Source organism: Schistocerca americana, chromosome 6 (genome assembly GCF_021461395.2).
Source record: "Schistocerca americana isolate TAMUIC-IGC-003095 chromosome 6, iqSchAmer2.1, whole genome shotgun sequence".
NCBI lineage: Eukaryota > Metazoa > Arthropoda > Insecta > Orthoptera > Acrididae > Schistocerca > Schistocerca americana.
Genome location: NC_060124.1, coordinates 108081084 through 108103300, shown reverse-complemented (window position 1 = coordinate 108103300; position 22217 = coordinate 108081084). Strand labels below are relative to the sequence as shown.

General features: G+C 38.3%; 1 protein-coding gene across 2 annotated transcripts in view; it reads right to left on the bottom strand.

The window, feature by feature from the left end:
* Positions 1-21571, bottom strand: part of LOC124619596 (ATP-dependent RNA helicase me31b) — a 45808-nt gene extending 24237 nt beyond the window's left edge. The window contains exons 1-6 of one of the 2 annotated variants that reach the window (XM_047146099.1): positions 21237-21571; positions 20508-20678; positions 20008-20086; positions 19699-19933; positions 11578-11721; positions 11394-11488 (exon numbers count right to left, since the gene is read on the bottom strand). In XM_047146099.1, coding sequence (XP_047002055.1) covers positions 11394-11488; positions 11578-11721; positions 19699-19933; positions 20008-20086; positions 20508-20584 — 630 coding nt within the window. In that variant the 5' untranslated portion in view covers positions 20585-20678; positions 21237-21571. The remainder of the gene's footprint in view (positions 1-11393; positions 11489-11577; positions 11722-19698; positions 19934-20007; positions 20087-20507; positions 20679-21236) is intronic. The other variant, XM_047146100.1, reaches the window with a different exon arrangement.
* Between the last annotated feature and the right edge of the window lie 646 nt (positions 21572-22217).

Genomic DNA, 22217 nt, shown 5'->3' with positions numbered 1-22217 from the left:
TGGCCTCTCAACAGATACCCCTCCGTTGTGGTTGTACCTACGGTACGGCTACCTGTATCGCTGAGGCACGCAAGCCTCCCCACCAACGGCAAGGTCCATAAGGTCCATGGTTCATGTGGGGGGGGGGGGGGGATATACAGAAGAATGTAAAATTTCATTCAGTTCGTGGCATAAAAAAATCCTGACACAGCATCTTGGAATGCATCGTGTTGCCGCCCATGTTGTCCCACGGCTCACGAGTTAATACCAGAAAGACCTTTGCTTCACAATCAGAAGAGCTTCCAGATCACACAAACAACAACTAGATGTTCCTTAAGAGAACCATAACTGGCAATGAGATATGGCTCTGTGATTATGATGTTGAGAACAAGATTCAATCTTCACAATGGGTCAGACTAAAAAAAGCTCATCACGTCAAATGTCAAAGCCATGCTGATAGTTTCCTTTGTCTTTGAAGGATTAATTCATCATGATTTTGTGCCACAGGGACGAACTTAATGGTATTATCGGGATGCATTGTGACACCTGCAAGAAACTGTGAGAAAAACAGCCAGAAACATGAAGAGGCAATTCAAGGCTCTTGCATCATAATGCCCCCACAAATCATTCCCGTTAGTGTGTGACTATCGCACAAGAAACTAAATCACTGTGCTGCCTTCCAAAGTTCTCTCCAGAGCTCACTGCAGTGGGCTTATTTACATAGGATGAAGATTTGCAACGATAGACGAGATAAAAGAAAATTCACAGACAGTGCTTCGCATGATCCAGCAGGAGGCGTACCTAGACTGCTTAAGGGATTGGGAGCGGCGTATCAACAGTGTAGGAGAGTATTTCGAAGTAGACCATGCACAATACATAAGAGGTATGCAAAGAAAAATTGTGGCCTAATTTCTGGAATTTTTTGAACTTACTTCATACTTCAATCCATGGTTGTTACAGCCTGTGCTGCATAAATTCTTTGACCCCAATATTTACTGAATTAATAGAGAAACTCAGTATATTCAATGTGGAAAGTTCCAGAACCACTCATACATTCTGTATAGTTACAGGAGGGTCATACAGGTTGTGCAAAAATGGTTGTCCTGCTTGAATATGAGAAATTCCACAAACCATGCACCTAACAACAGTTAGGTGGGTGTATGCCTCAAAAAGAGAATCCATACCACACACACAACCATGCTGGAAGGATATCTGAAGAGGCAACAATGTTACTGAGAAAGTGCAGCATTCTTGCCAGTGGTTGCAGGAGCAATTAACTGGACAACTGACTGATCTAGCTTCGTAACACTGGCCAATATGGCCTTGCTATCTTCCTACTGTGTATGGATGAAAGCAAGAGGAAATTACAGCCATTATTTTTCAGGGTGCATTCAGATCTACTGTACAGCTCAATTATGGCATCCTCTTATTTGAATCAATCTTGAGGTAAAACAGAAACAATCCTTAGGCAAAACAGGGGGCGGGGCACTATTTGAATCTCAAAATAAGGAAGTTATCAGCAAAAACAAAACTGGGATTCTACATTTTGCAACATAAAATGTTAGCTTCCTTTATAGGTTAGATAATTTAAAAAAATTTATAGGTCCTAGTTGTAGTGGGAATTAGAGATATATGGGGGCAGGAAGACCAACACTCCCCATTAGGTGAATAGAAATTTATCCACACAAATACAATGAGAACCAATAATGAACATTAAGGAAAGTGCTCCATTAAATTCCAAGCTTGAAGCTGAATAAACTACATTTCTAATACATCAGTTTTGGCTATCTTCATATTAATTCAGTCTTCAAGCTCACTCTGAATATGGCCGAATGGTACAAGGCTGAAATATAGATTAAGTGGAATATTTGTAGCTGCACTCTTTAAATTTAATGAACAGACATTGTGCCACAAAAATATGTCATTAAGATACTCTAGCCAACATAATGATGGCTTTATTACAGCCAAGATAGATACAAAGCCAATACTCTTAATTTAGCTACTAGCTCTGCAAATGAAAAAAAGGATGTATGATAGAAATTATACCAATGGTTAAGGGAGATGAAAATTTAACACTACAGGAATTGGACAGTATGAAAGGGAAGAGAATGAACAGCAGGAGAACACTGACATTAGGAAAGGAATTAATGGGGAAGCCTCCTGGTAGAATATTACACATAGCACATGTTTTTTTACTAATATTTAAATTAACAATCATGAGAGAGGGCCAAATACGTGGAATAACCCAGAGACACCAGAGGGTTTTAGATTCTTATCACAGTATGACATTTTGAAACCAGGTTTTAAATGACAAAATTTTTGGAGGCAGCTGCTGACTAATTTACTGATTATAAAAACTGAAGAAATTGCAAAAAAATTAAGAAACTGAGGAATCTAAAGAAACAGGTTGTTTAGTATGTCAGAGGGAGCATTAGGCAGCAATTGGTGGGAACAAAAGAAATACAATCTAAGACTAACATATTTTTGAGAGATTAAACAGTGAAGCAGCAGAGGATCAAAAAGACAAAGCCTAGGCCCTGTTGAAGTCACTGGATAACAGGGAATATTTCATTTCAGTGACTAAATAAGGAAATACAGAAATAGGCATCAACAAAGAGGCAACATGTCAAAATTGAGAGTAAGTGTGAAAATGAACATCATCAGCATAAGCCACATTTCTGAACCTTTCTTCCCTGGGGGCACACTGTGACACCCCTACATATATTTCCCTAGATGCACAAAAGCAGACATGAAAGTACATAGATTTTTATTATTATGGAATTACAAGTACAAATTTCACAAATTTATTATGTACAACTGTTTGATAGAAACATATGAACATAAGACCTAAAAAAGATCCCAGAAACAGAGACATGAGATTTGAAACTAGTGTGACTTGTCCAGCAATTTTTGCAATTCAGATCTATGTGTGAACGAACTCTTGACAGACACTCTTCTCACCGTCCACAACTAGGAGGGGAAACCTGCAGTCATGTTATATTCTTCAATGTAGAAATCCAGACTTGTGTCAGTAGGATGTGGAAAATGGTAGTAAGAGATTTGCTTTATTTGTGTTATCTGGGTATTCAACTTTGAAATCCAAAACACATCAGCACAGCATTTTCTTTAAATTTCAGTCTTGGGACTGTATTTGATGATATTTCTCTAACTTGCTATTTTTTCAGAGCTGTTTAACTCCTCTCTGGACAGCTTATCCTCATCAGGTGCAATCAATCACTATTGGCCAGTAGTCAAGATCAAGGGAACACATTTGGATATTCCTTCTTGTAGCTCTGATAGATGCACTTTTTTGTGTTCCTTCATCTAATTTTTTTCTGTATTCGATTACTTGACGTGATGGCCACAGCTGGTAAAGTGATCATTCTCTCTTGTTGCATAGATCCAAAGATCAAGTTTTTTGATACTGTGTTGATTTTATAACTTTACTATATGATCGTTTCAAGACACTCCCATATACTTGAATTCAAAGCATCAAATTTGTTGAAAGTTTCTAAAAAGTAAGCCAGCTCACCACTTTGAACAGGTTTTTTTTTGAGGACATTCACAGTAATTCAAACTTCTTATTAGTTTCAGAAATGCAAGTAGTTTAAGTTTTATAGCTCTGGTAAGTATTTTTCCTTATGATCTACACATTTCTTTACAGAGTTTCTTAAACAAGAGCAATTTTACGCAAGTTTTTACACAGTTGAACACTGGAACAACCAAATAATTTCCACGTGTAATCTTTATCATTAAAGCATCTATGTAAAAGCAATGTAATCATTACTAATGGGTTTTTGTTCCACTCAAAAGTCAGAAACCCCTTTATATTTCCCATCATTGCAGAAGCACAAACAGTATATACAACAATGCTATCAATCCACTTTAGTCTATTATCTTTAAAGAAACTCAAGAGCAGTAAATACACTGACTGCAGTGCTTGCCATTTCCAGTTCTAAACAAAACAGTTTTTACTCAATTTCTGACCCGCAAACAAATTTCACAAAAGATGATAATGAGCTTTTCTGGAAATGTCTGTGCTTTCATCCAACTGTAGATTAAATAGCTCAATTGTTTAGTTTTGATAAATTACTTTGGATACCATAATGTGTCAAACTATCATTTGACAGAGGTATCTTAAGTAGCAACCATTTATGTGCTGGCCAAATTGGCTCTTTGTCCATGGGCAGGGCTTCGGTTTCTTGGAAATCATTGCAGCAATTCTGAATGATAAAATTGCTTTATCAGAGCATTTGTTTTTTCATTATGAGAGAAGGGCCTGAATGAAAGTATACAAACACAGATTTTTTTTTAAAGAGAAGCTGCAGTAGTTTAGCTCCAAATAACTTTTCAGCCTGTTACGTACCACAGACTCCTTTGTTAACGCTGCACTCCACACCAAATGTTTTGGTCTAAGCTTATCCCGCTCAACTGCTTACACACATCCATAATTTATGTATTCTTCTTCATAGTGGCTGTTATGTTGGATCTTGCCTGATCCTGGTTTTAGACACTTCAGAAATCCCATGTATGGCCTCTAGAATGTACTGTCACCAGAACACCAAGTCATTCTCATCAACTAGCATTCTCAGTAGACCAGACTAGTAACAACATTTTACCTATGCAATTACTCCTTGGTTCATTGGTGTATAATGGCAGTCACATTATGAGGTGAAAGTTACAATGAGACCATCAGATACAAGAATCCTTTCATCAGGATGTGAAGGGGCATTATCAAGCAATTAAACAGCAGTATGTGGCAATCCTTTCCTCTTCTAGAAATGCCGAACACCTTGGACAAAAGTGTGAAACCGTTTTTGAAAATTTCACTATCCACCCATGCTCCTTTTTGGTTGTAATGATACACAGGAAGATCCTTAGCTGCAATCTCCTTGAATGCTCATGTTGTATTTCTCCACCAGTAGTTTCAGAAGCATTAGTGGTGCACAAAATTGTGATGCATTCTTTTGATGACTTGGGCAGTAGCCAGGAGCATGAACTTTGCTCTTAAAATCAAGGTTTCTATTTGGTAGGCATTTCCGATACAGACCACTTTCATCTATACTGTAAATTTGGTCTGGTGTGAAATTCTGTTCTTCCATATACCGGGTGCTTATAATGAAAGTTTCCCTATTTAATACATTATAGCATGGAAACAAACTACCATACAAGTACCAAACTTTGTAGCATTAACGTCCAGAGGATGGAAGTGCACGATTTCTATGCTTATAATGAAAGTTTCCCTATTTAACACATTATAGCATGGAAACAAATTACCATACAAGTACCAAACTTTGTAGCATTAACATCCAGAGGATGGGAGTGCACGATTTCTATGCATCTTAATGCCATCATTCAGTTCCAACCATGGCCACATGGTACTGTGCTCAGTCATCATGATTCATAGTCTCAAATCTGACCAGTTACAGTGCACTTGTTTACGTGTCAACATGAACTTTGACAAAATAAGCAGGGCATTACTGGTAAAGCTCTATTATCAAAACAACAAGAATGCTGTAGCTGCACTTTGAGAATATCACCGGCTGAAAGGATTATGGAAGGCTCCTCTCTCCATCTGCTGTATGGAGCATGAAGAAGTTTGAATCAACTGGATAACTGGGTGTCGCTCCAAGAAGAGGCCATCGACATGTTGCATTACAGGTGGTTGATAAAAACGCTGTTGCTATGGCAGACAATGCTGTACCCAATTCCTGATAGGCAGGCAGTGTACATGCTGTGTCATGACAGTAACACCCTGTGGTCCACTGTACAGAAAGTCTTCGACCCATTCTCAAATGGTACCTGCGCAAGATCCATATCTTAGAGCAGCCTGCACCACAGGACACACAATGACGACTTGACTTCACCCTCCACTTTCTCGCAAGGACTGAAGTTGATTAGGGCTGGCCCTGGATCATCCTCTGGACAGGTGAAGCTCATTTCTCTCTGACAGGTGGGGTGAAAACAACTGCTAAGTGTGGAGATTTTCACCTCTAGTCACTATGGATGAAGTTCCTCTGTATGCTGAACATGTCACAATATGTTATGGCTTTCCAGATACATTCATCTTTGGTCCATTCTTTGATGAATAGGTTGGCACTCAAGGATGAAAGACATGCAGTGAGACAGGCCTGTGTTACTGCAATATGCTTTGCCAGCATGTCATACCCACCCCACAGGAGACATTAAAGGGGCCCCATTCTACATCAGTCATGATGAACTTTACCGGCTTCTCCAAAACACATTTGGGAATGGTCAAATTATCAGCCGATTATTTCCAAATGCTTGGCTGGCACAATCACCTAATCTCGCACCTTGTGATCTGGTTGTGGGGCTACCTGTAAGACAGGGTTTGCAAGGGGAACATTCACACATGTGCTGATATGAAGTGCAGCATATCAAGAGAGGTAGCCAGCATACCTACAGATTTGCTTCTTTGTTCTGTGCAAACCGCAATGTTGCACTTTCAGACTCTTATGGACACTGAAGAGCACTATACTGAGCCCCTTTTGTAGCAGTAACAGTACTGGTGTGTAATGGTATGCTGTACCATCGCAGCACATTAAAAGTGTTTCAATTGAATTGATTCTGCATTATTTCTCTTCCTGATGTTCTTGACATTAATGCTATCAAGTGTGGTTCTCATTCAGTAAGTAGTTTCTGTGGTAAATGGAGAAAGTTTAATTATAACCACCTGGTATTTCTGAAACTCTTACTGGAATTGCTAAATTGCAGCAATATTTGAATTAAGCTGCTCACCTTACACAGTACATCCACAAATCCCATGTCAAGCCATCACTGCCTTTGTTATCCTGCTGGCCATTTCCCATTTCCATTTCGGTTGAAACTAGTCTTTGCCACTGTTGTCTCGTCTGCTCTAAGGACATGTTCATACCAACGTAGGCGGCTTTCTCTCATTTTGTCTACTACTGGTGCAATGCCGTATAGCCTGTGAGCTTCATTATTTGTGACATGGTCATGCAATGTTAATCCCATGTCCACCTAAGCATTTTTTGTCTCCATAACAGCAAGTCTTTGTTCTACTTCTTTTGTTGAAGGCCAGCATTCAACCCCATACAGCACAACTGGGCAGATTACCAATCGGTATGCTTTTGATTTGAGCCTGTTTGGAATCTTCTTGTCGCATAGTACTCCACTAGCTGAACATCATTTGAGCCATGCACTGCTAAGGCGGCGGATGGAGATTTCTGCAGTGAGATTTCCATCGGCAGCAATTGTCGGACCCAGTTACTTTCACGTCCTTGCTGTTGGGAGGTCAACACCATTGATTCTGATAGTTACAGAGTCATTTAAATCTGTGGACAGGTAATATGTTTTCAACACACTGAGCCGTAGTCCTATATCTGAAAGCCAGTCATTCCAGGCTTGGACTAAGTTTTAGATCATTCTTATCTTCACTGGCCAGTAGCACATCATCAACATACAGTAACATTAAGGGTGAGGTTTTCTGCAGGTTTCTTGTGATGGTACCCACGATAGTGATAAACAGGAGCAGTGAGAGAGCAGATCCCTGATGAACTCCCATGGAAATATGGAAGTCGTCATAGTCCGGTAGCTGACTGTATCCGGCTTTTCGGGTTCTGGTAGAGCAGCCTGACCCACCTAATGAGCTCTTCAGGTACTCCATGTTCTCACAGGGCAAGCCAAATTAACTTGTGTGGCACTCTGTCAAAGGCCTTTTTGAGGTCAAGAAAGGCAAAGTGTAGCCATTTTGACTTTTCACAGAGCTTTTCGATAAGCAGGTGAGCTGCATGGATAACATCTGTCGTCCCACAACCCTTCATGAATCCACACTGATTGCTGGAGAGACAATTTCTCAGATCGTTTTATCAATGATGTGCTCAAATACTTTCATGGTGTGCGAAAGAAGGTGTATTGGGTGGTGGTAGTTACATTCAGCTGGACTTCCCTTCTGCTTCCAAATTGGAACTGTTGTGCTACATGTCCAGTCATCTGGAATCCTACCCTCCTCAATGATCTGTAATCAACAAATTCAGCTAAATCCCAGTGTTTCGATTTCCACAAGTCTGCGGAATATGATATGGCCCCGTTGCATTTCCGTTTTTCATTTTCTGTAATGCTTTGACAACCTCATCCTTGGTGACTGATGTAATGGGTCCCTCTAATGGAGTTGACAGAATTGGAGCATGTGGAAACTCCTCATTGCAAACTTCCTCAAAGTATTCCCTCCGTTGCTCTGCTACTTTCTTTCTGATGGTGGCAAGTTTGCCTTCATCACTGATTCCCCAGAATCTTTCAATGTCTGCAGTTTGTTTATGGTACTGCTTCGCCAGTCGAAGTTCTTGTTCTTCATTAGGTTTTTCTAGTTTATTGCAGACTTAGCTCAAGTGGGCTGATTTGGCTGCTGCAACTGCCTTCTTTGCTGCATTTATAGCTTCATGGTAATCCTTCCAGTTTTCATCTCTCAGAGGGGAGGAACCTTTGGTATAGCTGCTTTTTAAAGTGCACAGCCTCCTTCACCTCCTCAGTCCAGAGCCATGTTTGGCTAACGATTTTATGTCTGTCTTTAAGGGCGTCCCATGTTGTTCCTATGTCAGTAACAGGGGGAAGGGTGATGGATGAAATAATGTCTCTCTCTGCTTCTTTGAGTCGCCACCATTTAGTACGTGCTGGGCCATTGCATTCTCTCTTCCTTTGATTTGGAGATTTGATGCACAATTTGAAAATAGCAGGCAGTGTTGTATAGCAACTGTTTCATACGGAATAGATTTTGCATCCAAAACAGTTTAGGTCACGTCGCTGTACAAGAATGAAATCTGGCACATGTTACCACTGTAGTAAGTCCAAAGGTGGGACATCCTCTTATTGAAGGTGTTTGTGATGACTAATTTGGGTGTTTCTGCAAAGTTCAATATTCTCTCCCCCATCTACATTTCTATGTCCAGTCCCATTACTACCAAGGCATCTGTATCCATCTGCATTTGAACCAACATGACCACTGAGATCACCAGATATGACAGTATCTTCAGGTGGCACTTCTAAGATCTTATCAAGCAACATCCAACAGTCATCTTTTGTCTTGTGTGTGCATCCTGTTTGCAGAGAATAACACACAAATCTCTGGATGTTCCTCTCATCTTTAGCCAAGACCACTTTCATCAAACTGTCGTCAAATTGCTCTACTTTTGTTACATAGTGCCAAAATTTCAAGCTAACAATCATACCAACCCCTTTGATTTCTGAGAAACTGGGAAAGCACAACATAACTGAAAAGTCACTGGTTCAGAGGGCAAATCCTAAGGGATCAAAGAATCAACAATTTGGGAATGGAAATTGACTGTGGGAGGCAAGGGAGTGAGAGATGGTCTCAATTTTTACAAAGGCTTAACAACAGTAAATGGTTCAAAATACTGTAGTCTGCGTTAGCCAGAGGATTACATATTGTTCTGCAGAAGAAAACTGGAAAGAGAAGAACTGGCAGACTGCGATTAACACTTGGGTTAACACAAAGCTTGGAGTATGATGACTATACATTGTATGAATGTAGAAGTCTTATGTTCAGGAGACAAAATGGCTGGGAAATTAAGTATACTGTTTCTCGGTATTTCCTTATCTGCTTTTATAAGGAAAATTCCTAATTTATAGCACAACCTAAATCAAATTACCATGAATTCTTGTGCAGTTCAATATATCTTTCACAACTTTTCACATAGCATCATGAAAGAACTATTGATCATTACTATACCACAGAAAGTATCTGTCTAATTCAATCTATGATCTTTTCAATTTTAGAAGAGTGTTTCAGGGGATGCACAGGAAGGTACAAATTGATATGCCTCAACATTATACACTGACTACCACCACTGATATCGTGTGTAGTGTCTTACTTAAATGAACCTACAGATATTTTAGTGATACAACACCATGAAAAATGTCAGTCTTTCAGTTAGGTTGTGTAATCACCTGTATCTACTAATTTGTTGTGACAACTTTCTGTTAAGCGAGGTCGGTCTGTATCAGAAAAGTTGCCAAATTTTGGGAAGTTAGTGTTTTACAGTATACTTTAGACAGCTACCCACAGAGGAAATGTACACTAATCTTCCATTTCAGCACTTTGCATTCCTACTTTGGTTAACAGGTACCTAAACATCATTAGCAGTAAGTAATGTCACTTATCCACCAAATCATATTGGTTTTTGTATTTATTCTACAAAATAATGTGTCACCCTACATTTCGACAGTACTATCTAATCATATAGTTGAACTTTTTCCCTGGAATTTCTTGGACTATAGCTGGGTTTGTCAAGGAATACAAACAACAAAGTTGTACAATAAAGGGAAATATTAACTAACTAAACCTTAGTTAAGGACAAAATGTTTCAGAAACTTTACAACAGCCTCTTTTCTGGGAGCAGGACAGGGTAATGAAAAACATGTTATCTGTATTTCCATTAAAAACAGATGTATTCAAATGTACCCAAAACTTCTAAATCTTCCCATGCTTTGAGATGGATAAATTGTTGAAGAGATCTGCATAATGCTTTTAGATTATACTTTCTAATCAAAGGGAGCAATATACTAAAACCTCATTTATCCATCCCTCATTAACCTGGGTTCCCTGTATCTGGATTCATTTTTGTTCCCTTTTCCTGTAACAGAAAAGTGCATACTGGAGAACATGAAACATGTATACAGAAGACCACTACTGTGTAGTTTCTGTGCTGAAACCAGGTAATAGAAAAAAAGGTTTTTTTTATCGTTGCAGCTTCTTGGGATCAAGTAACAGAACTACTGATTCTGAAGTTGTGGAAAACAGTATGGCCCACCATTTGCAATTCCATCACTAAAGTATTCAACACTTCAATTCTTAGAAATGTTAGAAAATATTCCTGGTTGTTCGGATATAGATGATAGTGATGAAGGTGCCTAGTTGCAGACTGACAGTGATTCTGCCTTATGGTATGATGATTAATTCTTTACTGCAACATGTTGTACTGCAGAGAATGGCAGTGATGGTGAAGTGGGCAATGGAAGTAGCATTTCAAGGGAAGAAATAATGCCTCATGTGGAGGCCACAATACAGATGGAAAAAGTTATGTTTTACTTAGAATGTCACCTGAAAACAACTTCAACTGAACACTTTAGTGAAAAGTCTAATTGACTGTGCTGTTCACCATGCCACACAAGGATCAGAAAAGGGTGTTACACACACTTTCAGTAAATAAATATGAATTCGCTACAGTAACTTAAGAGTTTATGTGCCAAAAAAGTGTTTCTTTTTAGTACCAAAATGGAAGGTTTGTATGCTGTAGTATATATTCTTTGCAATATTTCCATATTATCAGGGGTTTTCTTAATCCGGATTACAGTTGATTCTGAATGAATGAAGTTCTTACGTGTTGGTAAGTATGAACATCAGGTAATACACTGACCTCATCCAATACGAGCATACGGCAGTGTTCCATGTTGGCGACATGTTTATCCATTAGGTCCAATATTCGACCAGGCGTCGCAATTACAACGTGCACTGGAAATTTTACAGGTTGATGTTATTTAGGCTACATCCAGATAACATATATAAGTCTTATTTCAGAATTAAGATTTGTAACTTATTACCTGTCTGGTAAATCCTCATGATATCATCTCTCAGATTTGTACCACCAGTAGTTACCATAATTTTAACTTTCATGTGTTTTGCAAGTTCTATGCATATTTGACTAGTTTGAAGGGCCAACTCTCGGGTTGGCACAATTATAAGTGCTGTGAATAAAGAAAGAATGGATGTCACATGAAATTCATGCAGTTAAACATCAAATTACTAAAATCTTTCAACTGAAGATGAAAGCATTATTTTCAAAAATTTGGATTTTAATAATAATTGTTGAAAGTATACAGACATCTTGTTACACATTTTCTTTATACTGAAAAACTGATTTTATCCCAATACAGAACACCTTCAGACTATAGTTTTAGTGCTGTGTGCAGAATTCATATGTCACTAAATTTATCAACATGAAAGTGTGACACTGTATTAACAGACATTTCACTAATGCAGGTGACCCGAGTTCCTCCACTTGACAGTACGTAAAGTCTTCTCCAAACAACATAATATGATTATCCTTGCACCTTGCCCCAACCTAAGATATGTAGAATTCTTAATTCCCTAAATTCCTTGTCCTGCATACGATGAATGTCAGACAATTGACAAACATAAAAAGCAGGTGTGTCTTGCCTACCTTTACATGATAATTACAAAATGTGTCACTTCGGGAGTAAATATTCAACCCAAAATCTCCACTCACTTCCCCAGCCCAAAAGCATAAACTGATTAATTTAAGACTTTAAACAAAGGCCGTAAGTGCCATAGTAAGGAATTTTATGGTTGCATGTGAAATTTGAGCTACATGCCAAACCCAATAACATAAAAGGCTTTAACTGCCCAAAAATGTAGTGCCAAAAGCTATCAAAATATAGTACGCGATTTAACAGCCACAGCTGTTAACGTAGGAAGGGCTCTATTTTCTGCACGGTTACTCCTCAGTGTTAGATAAAATGGCAGAGGCAGCAGATTTTTGCAACAGTTTAGAGTGGAAGGAAATGAGTAAAGGAGAAGGTACTGAGGCAGCAATGAGGAAAAACCTGAAAATGGAATGAACGAATACTTATGTTCATGCAATAAATGTATTCCTGCAAAAACTCGTCCAGAACAGGATTTAAGTCTTACTACTGATCCCTAACATACACCATAAATGGGCATAGTGTTTATACTTGAGTTACAAAATGTATTGTTCCAGAAAATGGAAAGGACATGGTGCAACAATCTAGATAAAAAGAGCCATTTACTGTCAGTCACATGAATGCATCTCACCTCTTAGATTTCATGAAAGCAGCAGATCGTAATACAAACATAGCACATCTAAACAAATCCAAAATACAGTGGCTATGGTTGCACAAACTTTAGCCTCAAGTAGCAAAGACCAATAGAAGCTCAGATGAAACTGAGGCCTGGGAAGGTATCCCCATTCTGAGAAAATGTGTACAAGTTCAGGATGTCAAAAAATGCAACATCCTACCATGGATGTTAGGAGCCACATTCTTGAAGAAAAGAAGAAATATTTGATTGAAATGGCACAGTACCTGACAAATATGACAGCATACACACTTACAAAATCAGAATGAACTTTTACCATCTTTCTGCTGAGTACTGAACTACAGCACTTAGAACTTTTCATTGCATTTGCACTTCCAGGAAGTTTTTCGAACTAACTTCTTTTGGAAACTAAATCCATACTATGCTTAGCTTTTAAATAGAACATATGAACAGTGCAATTCTGAACATTAATTACCTTGTATACTTAAACTCATTTTCCTCTAATTCATGATTTTCACACTTAAGAGGTTTTTGTATTTCAAGTCTTCAATTTGTGGTGCAAACTAACTTCTTGCAAACAGGTTTTCAGTTAGTTCATTGTGATAATTATTGCTTCACATCCCTCTTAACAAGGAGCCCAGGTGACAAATTAAGAATTAGATATATACAGATAACTACATATGACCCATATTGTTAGACTAGTTTTAGAAAATTTTTAATGGTTACAACTTAGAAACAGTAACTAGATAGCAGTTGGTTTGCTGGTTACTATTTTTTATTTTGTATATTTCCATGAATTTTCATGGATCTACTTCACCATCATCAATCAATAATATAAGAAGGTATAAAATTATTTAAATGAAATTAATATTTGTGAAACAAATAGGTCTTTTCTTCTGTGGTCCCAAACAGTCACAGTAAGGTGCTAGCAAAACTATACTGTGGAGTATGTAATAATGAAATTTAACAACAAAAATAATTATTGATAATATAATGTAAATGGATAGATAGAAAATCTACTCAACCAGTGGCAGCAGGGACACATGGGCACACAGTATCAATGAGCATGCTGTCCGTGTGCAGCAAGGAGGAAGCACATGATCCAAGTCTGACCGAGGACAAATTATGATGATAAAGAGGCTTGGCATGAGCATTTCATTTCATAAACTGCACGACTTCTCAGTTTTTCAAGTTGTTCTGTAGCGAGTGTCTTCGACATGTGGCAAAATCAAGGTGAAACCACTTCAGACATTGTGGGGCAGGGCAGCCACCCCTCACTACAGATATCTGACATCATAGGCTGCGCATATTGGTGAAATGGGACAGATGATGAACTGTGACAGAACTGACATCCGAGTTGCTGAGCAGAGTACATGTGCATCTGAACATAGTGCATCGAACACTTCTAACAATGGGCCTCCGCAACCAATGACCCGCCCATGTGCTAACACAATGACATTGGCAAATATAGCTGACATGAACACACGACCATCAGCACTAGACACTGGCACAGTGGCAGACGTGTTTCTGTTCATACCTATGGCAGGGCATGAATCCGTCTTCCAGGGGACTAGCTCATTGACACCTGTACTATGGGGCATTTGACTACCACATTTCCCAATGGCAGTGGGATTTTGTAACAAGATGATATGCCATGTCACAAGGTTAAGAGTGTGATGGAGTGGTCAGGAACATAGTGGCAAGTCTCAATTGAGGAGCTGCTCCCCTCCCCAACTCACCAGACCTGAACATGACAGTTCATTGCTGCTTCCCAGAAATTACAGGAATTGGATGACTTGTGCATCCAAATGTGGTGCAACTCTCTCCAGCAACTACCAAGACCTCATTGCTTCCACATCCCTGCTGTTATCCGTGCCAGAAGTGGACATACTGGCTATAAGTAGGTGGTCACATCTGGCTGATTAGTGTATTCTACATGCGCTCATGGCAATTTGTATCATCATTGGATTTAATTAAATATTACGAAAAGCTTGTGAATTACAGAGAATAACAAGTGGAAACAACAGACCATGGTAGTCCAGCAGAACTAATTGGTAACTAGAAAAATTATAGGACTCAAAATTTAGAGTAAACAAAAGATTACGGCCAAAGAATGTTAGTATAACAGTTTTTAATACAAATTCAAAAAGATTGCAATGGTGAAATTACTTTCTGGAAGAACTGGAAATTGTTCTTTGACATAGTGGAAAGAATCTGATTTACGTAGTCTATGTTCTGTCTACATCTGCAACTATACTCTGAAAAACACCAAACCACCATGAGGTGCGTGCACGGCAGAGGGTACGTACTGCTGTACCAGTTATTAGGGTTTCCTCCTGTTACGTTCATGTACTGAGTGCAGGAAGAATGACTGACTGAATGCCTCTGTGCATGCAGTGATTATTCTAATCTTATCCTCACTATCCATATGTGAGCAATATGTAAGAGGTTGTAGTATACTCCTAGTGTCATCATTTAAAGCAGGTACTGAAACTTCGTTAATAGACTTTCCCAGAATAGTTTATGCTCTATCTTCAAGAGTCTTCCAGTTTAGTTCCTTCAATATCTGACATTCTCCCACAAATTAAACCTGGGACAATCCATGCTGCCCTGCTCTGTATACTTTCAATATTGCCACTAGTCCCGTTTGGTATGGGTCGCAATATTCTAGGATGGTTTACGTGTTTTTTGTAAGTGGTGATCTTTGTAGACTGATTGCACTTCCACAGTATATTACCAATAAACCGGAGTCTAGCTGGCTGATTCCATAAGTGACTCATTGATACTGACTGATATTATACAATACAACATTTTTCCGTTTTGTGAAATGCACAATTTTACATTTCTGAACATTTAAAGAAGTTGCCAGTCTTTGCACAACTTTGAAATCTTATCAAGATCTGACAATATTTACGAGTCTTTCAGACTGTACATTATAGACAACTGAATTCGGAAAAGTGATTTTACTATTAATATTGCCTGTGGGGTCATTAATATAAAATATGAACAGCAAGGGTCCCATCGTACTTCCCTGGGGCACACCCGAAGTTACTTCTAAATCTGACTACTCTCCATCCACATTAACATGCTGTGTCCTTCCTATCACAAATTCCACTTGATAATCCATATGATCATACTTTTGACAATAAATGTAGGTGTGGTACTGAGTCAAACGCTTTTCTGAAATAAAGAAATACTGTATCTACCTGGCTGCCTTGATCCAAAGCTTTCAGTATGTTAGGTGAGAAGTGAGAGTTGGTTTCACATGATCGACGTAAACCCGTGCTGGTTAGCTAAAAAAATGGCTCTAAACACCATGGGATTTAACATCTGAGGTCATCAGTCCCCTGCTGGTTGCTCACTGAGCTCAAAATGTGTTCTAAGATTCTACAATAAATCTATGTCAAGGATAATGGATGTTACGTTTTGTGGATCACTTCTTCTACCCTTCTTGTAGCTCCGTGTGACCTATGCCTTTTCCAAGAACTGGGTACAGTTTTTTGTTTGAGGGATCTACAATAGATTATAAGAGTCATAAGAGGGGGCCAACAGCTGTAAATTCGGTACACAATCTAAGATTTCATTGGGACCTGGAGCTTTGTTCAATTTTAACGATTTCCGCTGTTTCTAAACACCACTGACGCTAATACTTATTGCATTGATCTTTTCAGTGTTTTAAGGACTGAATTGCGGCAGTTATCCTGAGGTTTCCTTTATGAACATTTGAAAACATGAGTTACCCATTTCAGCTTTTGCTAGGCACTGGACACTAATGTTGGAGCCAATAGCAGCCTTTCTGATCAGAGAAATGGACACAGCAACTTTGAAAGAAACGTTCTACAATCTGATAAATGTACAAATAGTGAAGAAGCTATGGCATGTTTTTGCTGCAGTTCCTAATTTTACATGCGATTTTTCATTACCAGACATGGTATGCAACTGGTAATCTTAGTATCATGTAAAAACGAGCAGCACTAAAATCTAACAATGTGCTTTCAAATGCCCAAAATAAGACAGACAAAAAATAGTACTGAGTTACTGAAGGGAGTTCTACGTGGCTGGCTAATCTATCACCCTCAAAATTTAATTTAATTTAATATTTAAAGAGTTAGTCTAACATTCTCAAAACAAATTTTGCTTATTTCAACCACTCCCTACCTGCCAGGGTTACTTTTTGCCTTAATTTTGTCCTTTGAATTGACTTTTCATCTTATTGATTAAACTGTTACTCTTTATTTATTCACAATACTGGACCCACAATTCAGAAGACACCCATTTATATGCAAACAGATTTCCACTTCTCATAACCATGCACCATAGGTGACAAAATTCCTTAACATTAGAAACCACTCACCATCTTAAATGCTAAAAGTCCACTACTTTTCCTGTGTAGTTTATTTTCCAAGTAAAAAAGTTAAATCACTTTCATCACCTACTGTTACATGGAGTATTATTAACATAAAAACAAATGTCAGGCTACAAAAGACTATAGTCCCTATTACCTGAAACACCTGATTTTTAACAATTCATTTGTTTCTGAGGTTTGATTTTGCAAACCAACTCACCTACCATTGTTTAATAGGCTGAATATTATTAAAGGGCTATTAGTGAGTGAAATGAACTTTTGTCCTGCATCATTGCTGTGAGAGCTGATCACTTATTAACATTTGTCAGTTCATTCTGAGAATAGCAACTCCTGATATTTGAAGCGCGAGTGTGTTATTAACATATAGTACTGTTTATTTGTCCACAGCTCATGGTCTTGCGGTAGTGTTCTCGCTTCCCGCACATGGGGTCCCAGGTTTGACTCCTGGTGGGGTCAGGGATTTTTTTCCCTGCCTTGAGATGACTGGGAGTTGTGTTGTCTTCACCACCACCACCACCACCACCACCACCACCACCATTGGTTTCCTTGTATATTTACAGCTTGTTGTCTCTAGTGAAAGTTTGCTTATTACCGAGATTTTAGATACAATAAGATATAAAAATAATGGATAAAGGTAAACATTTGATAACACGATCATGGACGTAAAAGCACTGACTGGCACATATATGTATTCATATCGTGAGATTTCTCGAAGATTGGGTGTATCAATCATCTGTCAGGCTATAAAGAAGGAAGCTTTTTTTGGTGAGGAATTAGTTCCTCAGAAGAACAGGTGTGGCATGTCAGAGCACTCCTTGCAAAAGATATACCATGATAACTAATTCTGCTTTTACAAAAGAAATTAAAATGAAACTGCAACACAGTGGCACCACTGCATCTGAAAGAACTAAGACAAGCTTTCACAAATGAACTTCAAAGATTGTACACCTCAGCTGAAAGCCAAAATAACTTACTGTGATAAAATGTCCTGCATGAGGAAAGGACACAAGCATCAAAATTTGGACTTCCAGAATTCTGTTAGCTTCATTAGTATTTGCCTTAGTACAGCAGCGACAAATTTTAAGAGTTCAGGGCTAATCCTAGAGCAAATCTCCATGGCTTTTTCATTTAGTTTCTGGCTTGCTATAACGACAAGCCAACATTTGAAATTTTTGTAAACAAATTTCTGTTTGTACAAAGATGCACTGGTGAGAAGTACCATCCTCACTATTTCATTGATTTCAATTTGCTGCACTATTTTGTGCAATAGGTGTGGTCTACCTAGCCATGCCTAACTATATGTCAAAGTTAAGGTCTACATACAAACACCTCACCTAAGTCATGATATAGTCATCGGTGCCATAGGCACTGGAAATGTGTACTCTTGAGGGCAGGAAGATCGGTACAAGGAGCAGTTAAGGAGAAGGTTACTACCTCAAAAGAATGGCTTCCTAAAACAGAACCATTTGTGCAGGCCGGAGTTCCATGCCCCATAGCACACTCAGTAAAACCTTTTTGCAGGAAGAAAATTTCCCTTTGTTGCTCTGGGCAGGAAATTCACCCATAATGAACCTAACTGATATAGTTTGGGAGCTGGTGAAAAGAGAAGCAAAGGAAACAATCACCACAAAATTGTCTCGTTGGAACCATTATACGAGTCTGGTATCACCCAACAATGCAGGACACTGTACAAGCCCGTATTAACAGTACATGCAGGTGAACTGTATCATTAATAGCTGCTAAAAGTGGTATGACAACAGGCTTTGTCCCACTTATTGGACTTTTTGAAAAGCCACAATTAAAACTGTCAAGTTTGGTGAATGTTAATCTGTAATGTTTATGAAATTAGATCACTTCATTTAGACTGATTAAAATAATCTTAGCAGTTTTTTTTATCTCCTAAATTAATTTGTTAAAAACTCAATATGGCCAGGGAGTGTATATGGCATGAATCCCTACAGACTACTATTCAAGTGAATAGGTGTACACTCTGCACATTTGCTCTTCCTAAATTGTATCCACAAATGGCCACAGTCTTGAGAAATCCGTGAAATAACAGGAATGCAAATTCACGGCAATCTTTCAATCACAAGGAAAAACAAATCAGTCATTAATATCCTTCCACTATCACTTTTTAGTTAGTGAAAATGCAAAAGTGAATTCAGTAAACATAATCAACGTGTAACCACAGTACGAGTTCTGTGAATGTTCCACATTAATTCTGAATATGACCAGGGGGACCTACAATTAGTAGTTATAGGATGAATAACACAAAAAATGAATTGCTTGTAAGTGGCCAATAGCCTCCTGTGGAAACAAAAATATTGTTCCAAGACTCAGTCTCTCAGTACAGTCACAGCATCGCCAATACAAAGTTAAGGAAAAACACAGTTCTTGCTCCCACAAAAATAATGGTAATTTTAGTTCCCTGAAAGTACCTCAGGTTTCAGCAAAGCTTCTAATTTGGCTATTATGCCATTTGTGAACACACACTACTCACCTTGAATGCAATCTTTCTTGGGATCAACTTGCTCAAGAACAGGTATTGAATATGCACCAGTTTTTCCTGTTCCATTTTTGGCACGTGCCAAAACATCTTTACCAGACAGTGCAATAGGAATACTGGCTTCTTGTATTGGAGAGGGCTTTTCCCACCCTTTCTCAAATATTCCCATCAGCAATTCTCGTTTAAGACAGAATTCTTCAAATTCATTCCCTCTCGTGTCCGTAACATCCTACAGAAATAAAAATTCATTACATTTTCACATAAAAAAAAAGCTGCAACTGTTTTTAAATCATTAATTCTTACACTTGTCTGAATCCGCCTGTCCTTTGGTGGAATTTTAAGCTTTGACTTCCATCCTTTATCATCTGTCACATCCATGTCCCTGTAACAATTGTTAATTTCAGTCATCACAAATAGTTTAAATTGTGAAATGCTTAAATTTCTTTGTCATTGGAACACAAGTGAAACACATGCTTTCAGCTGTTTCAATTTGTTGCAATATTTCGTGTAATAGGTGTGGACTACCTATCTAAGCGTAACTGTACATCAAAGTCACAACGAAATTGCTATGGACCTATGTACAATTATGTTCCGAAGTAGGTAATCAGCTCTAAATGCAACGAGTTAACTAGCACAACTGCTACATCATCTTAACTCCTAGGAACTTCAAAAATTTTGGAGACAATAGCTTGTAAAAGATTATGAAGGAATCCAATAAATTTCCGAAGCTTGGGTGGTGTTATATGAAACGAAAATAGTGACTACAAGTAGCAGTAGGCATTTAAGACTAAACACATACTTACATTTTTTGATTATTTATGCTGTTTATCGGTGGTAACAGCGAGACATGATTGGAATTCACATGCGTTTCTGTCATCATGATGACTTCTTGTGGCCTCAACGTGTATTTAAAGCCTCTATGGAATACGGATCCTTTGGTCGTGTTGTCAATGATCTAAAACGCTGATCCTATTCTGCAACAAAACGTGAGTATACACGTCATTGAGAATTAATAAATTAAATTACATAGGGTATTCAGGTACAACATTCACAAGGTGGGTTTCAGTGTTATAATGAAGTTGCACTACTTTATTGAAATGGTACCTGTCGTGGCGTTTTCTGGGTTATTTGTGCACAAAACATTACAAGTTTCAACGTTACTACACAGACCTGAAAACTAATCTGACAGACCTACTTAACTACCAATACGAAAAAAAAAGTTATTTTCACATTCCTTATAAGTTACTGAACGTAACACTCTTAGCAATCACACTGCGGGCATATTCTCTGTCGAGAATAACGCCCCCCGAGTGAAACAAACTGAAGAAATCTAACCACATACTTGCCCGCTTTGTATAACCACGTTACACTTTTATTTAATGTAGTGATTAAAACACTGTGAAAGATCTACTAACATTGTGACAGACACACTCACAAATTTAAACGAAAATATGGGACGTAAAAGATGGCCTCTACGTCAAACTTAGGTCTACTCAGTTGCAAATTATCCAAACTATGTTGTAGCCTGTTACCTTAACACGTAGGGCTCAACACACGTTACACTTCCCAATCTTCTCTCATTCAACACCAATACACCAGTAAACATATCTCATTCCCTTATTCAACCGCTAAAGCAGCTTCTGCCAGCAACGAACGTGCTTGCACACATCTAGCGGACAGTATTAGAAACACTCGACCCAAAAGGATATCAATGATGAGCTTTCTCAAAACTTTGAGATCATTTTTAAAATTCCTTCAATTCTCAGTTTTTTAAATTAAATTATAGGCACTTTCATACTGAAATCGTGGAGAAAATATTGGTTTCCTCAACTCTTGTGTCAATGACGCCTGGAAATGTTAACCAAAGAGTGTTGGAATAATACCGGAATAACCTTGATTTAGATGCGTTCGCAAAACAAGATGAAACTGATTGGGGTAAGTTATTTTAAGGGAAGGAAATGTATTAATTTCCTTTACTGTCGCAACAGCAATATTTCTAGAAAGTCTATGCCTCTTTTGGGAATTCTTTACTCACAGCTCAATACTAGCATCTGCGATTACGTTACGATTGGATTAATTATAACATTAAACCTAAGTTGCTTATTGTATAATTGTGAAGATGAGTAGTAGTAACAGTTGTTATTTTATAGTGGTCTAATCATGAGCTATCAATCAAAATCATTTACTGTATACTATCTGTACGTAAAATCTTATGCCAACAAAGTGCTATCTGTACTCTCTACACAGTAAAACTTCAAAAATCTCTGTTTTTCAGTTTTAAACTATTGAGCCGCTGATAACCTGCGACTTCGCCCTTTATATTTTTGCATTTATATGGATATTCAATTGGTTTAGTTTTAACCCTGAAAGTTCCGGGTGCGATCTCTCAGCTCCCTAGCGCTTATTGTTACTCTGTTGCTAATGCTTAAGGGTAGGGTATCTAGTTGTTCTTTCCCGAAGCCATCGTGGTTTTCTTCGTCAGCAGCCACTTGAACGTGACGTGGACTTAAACT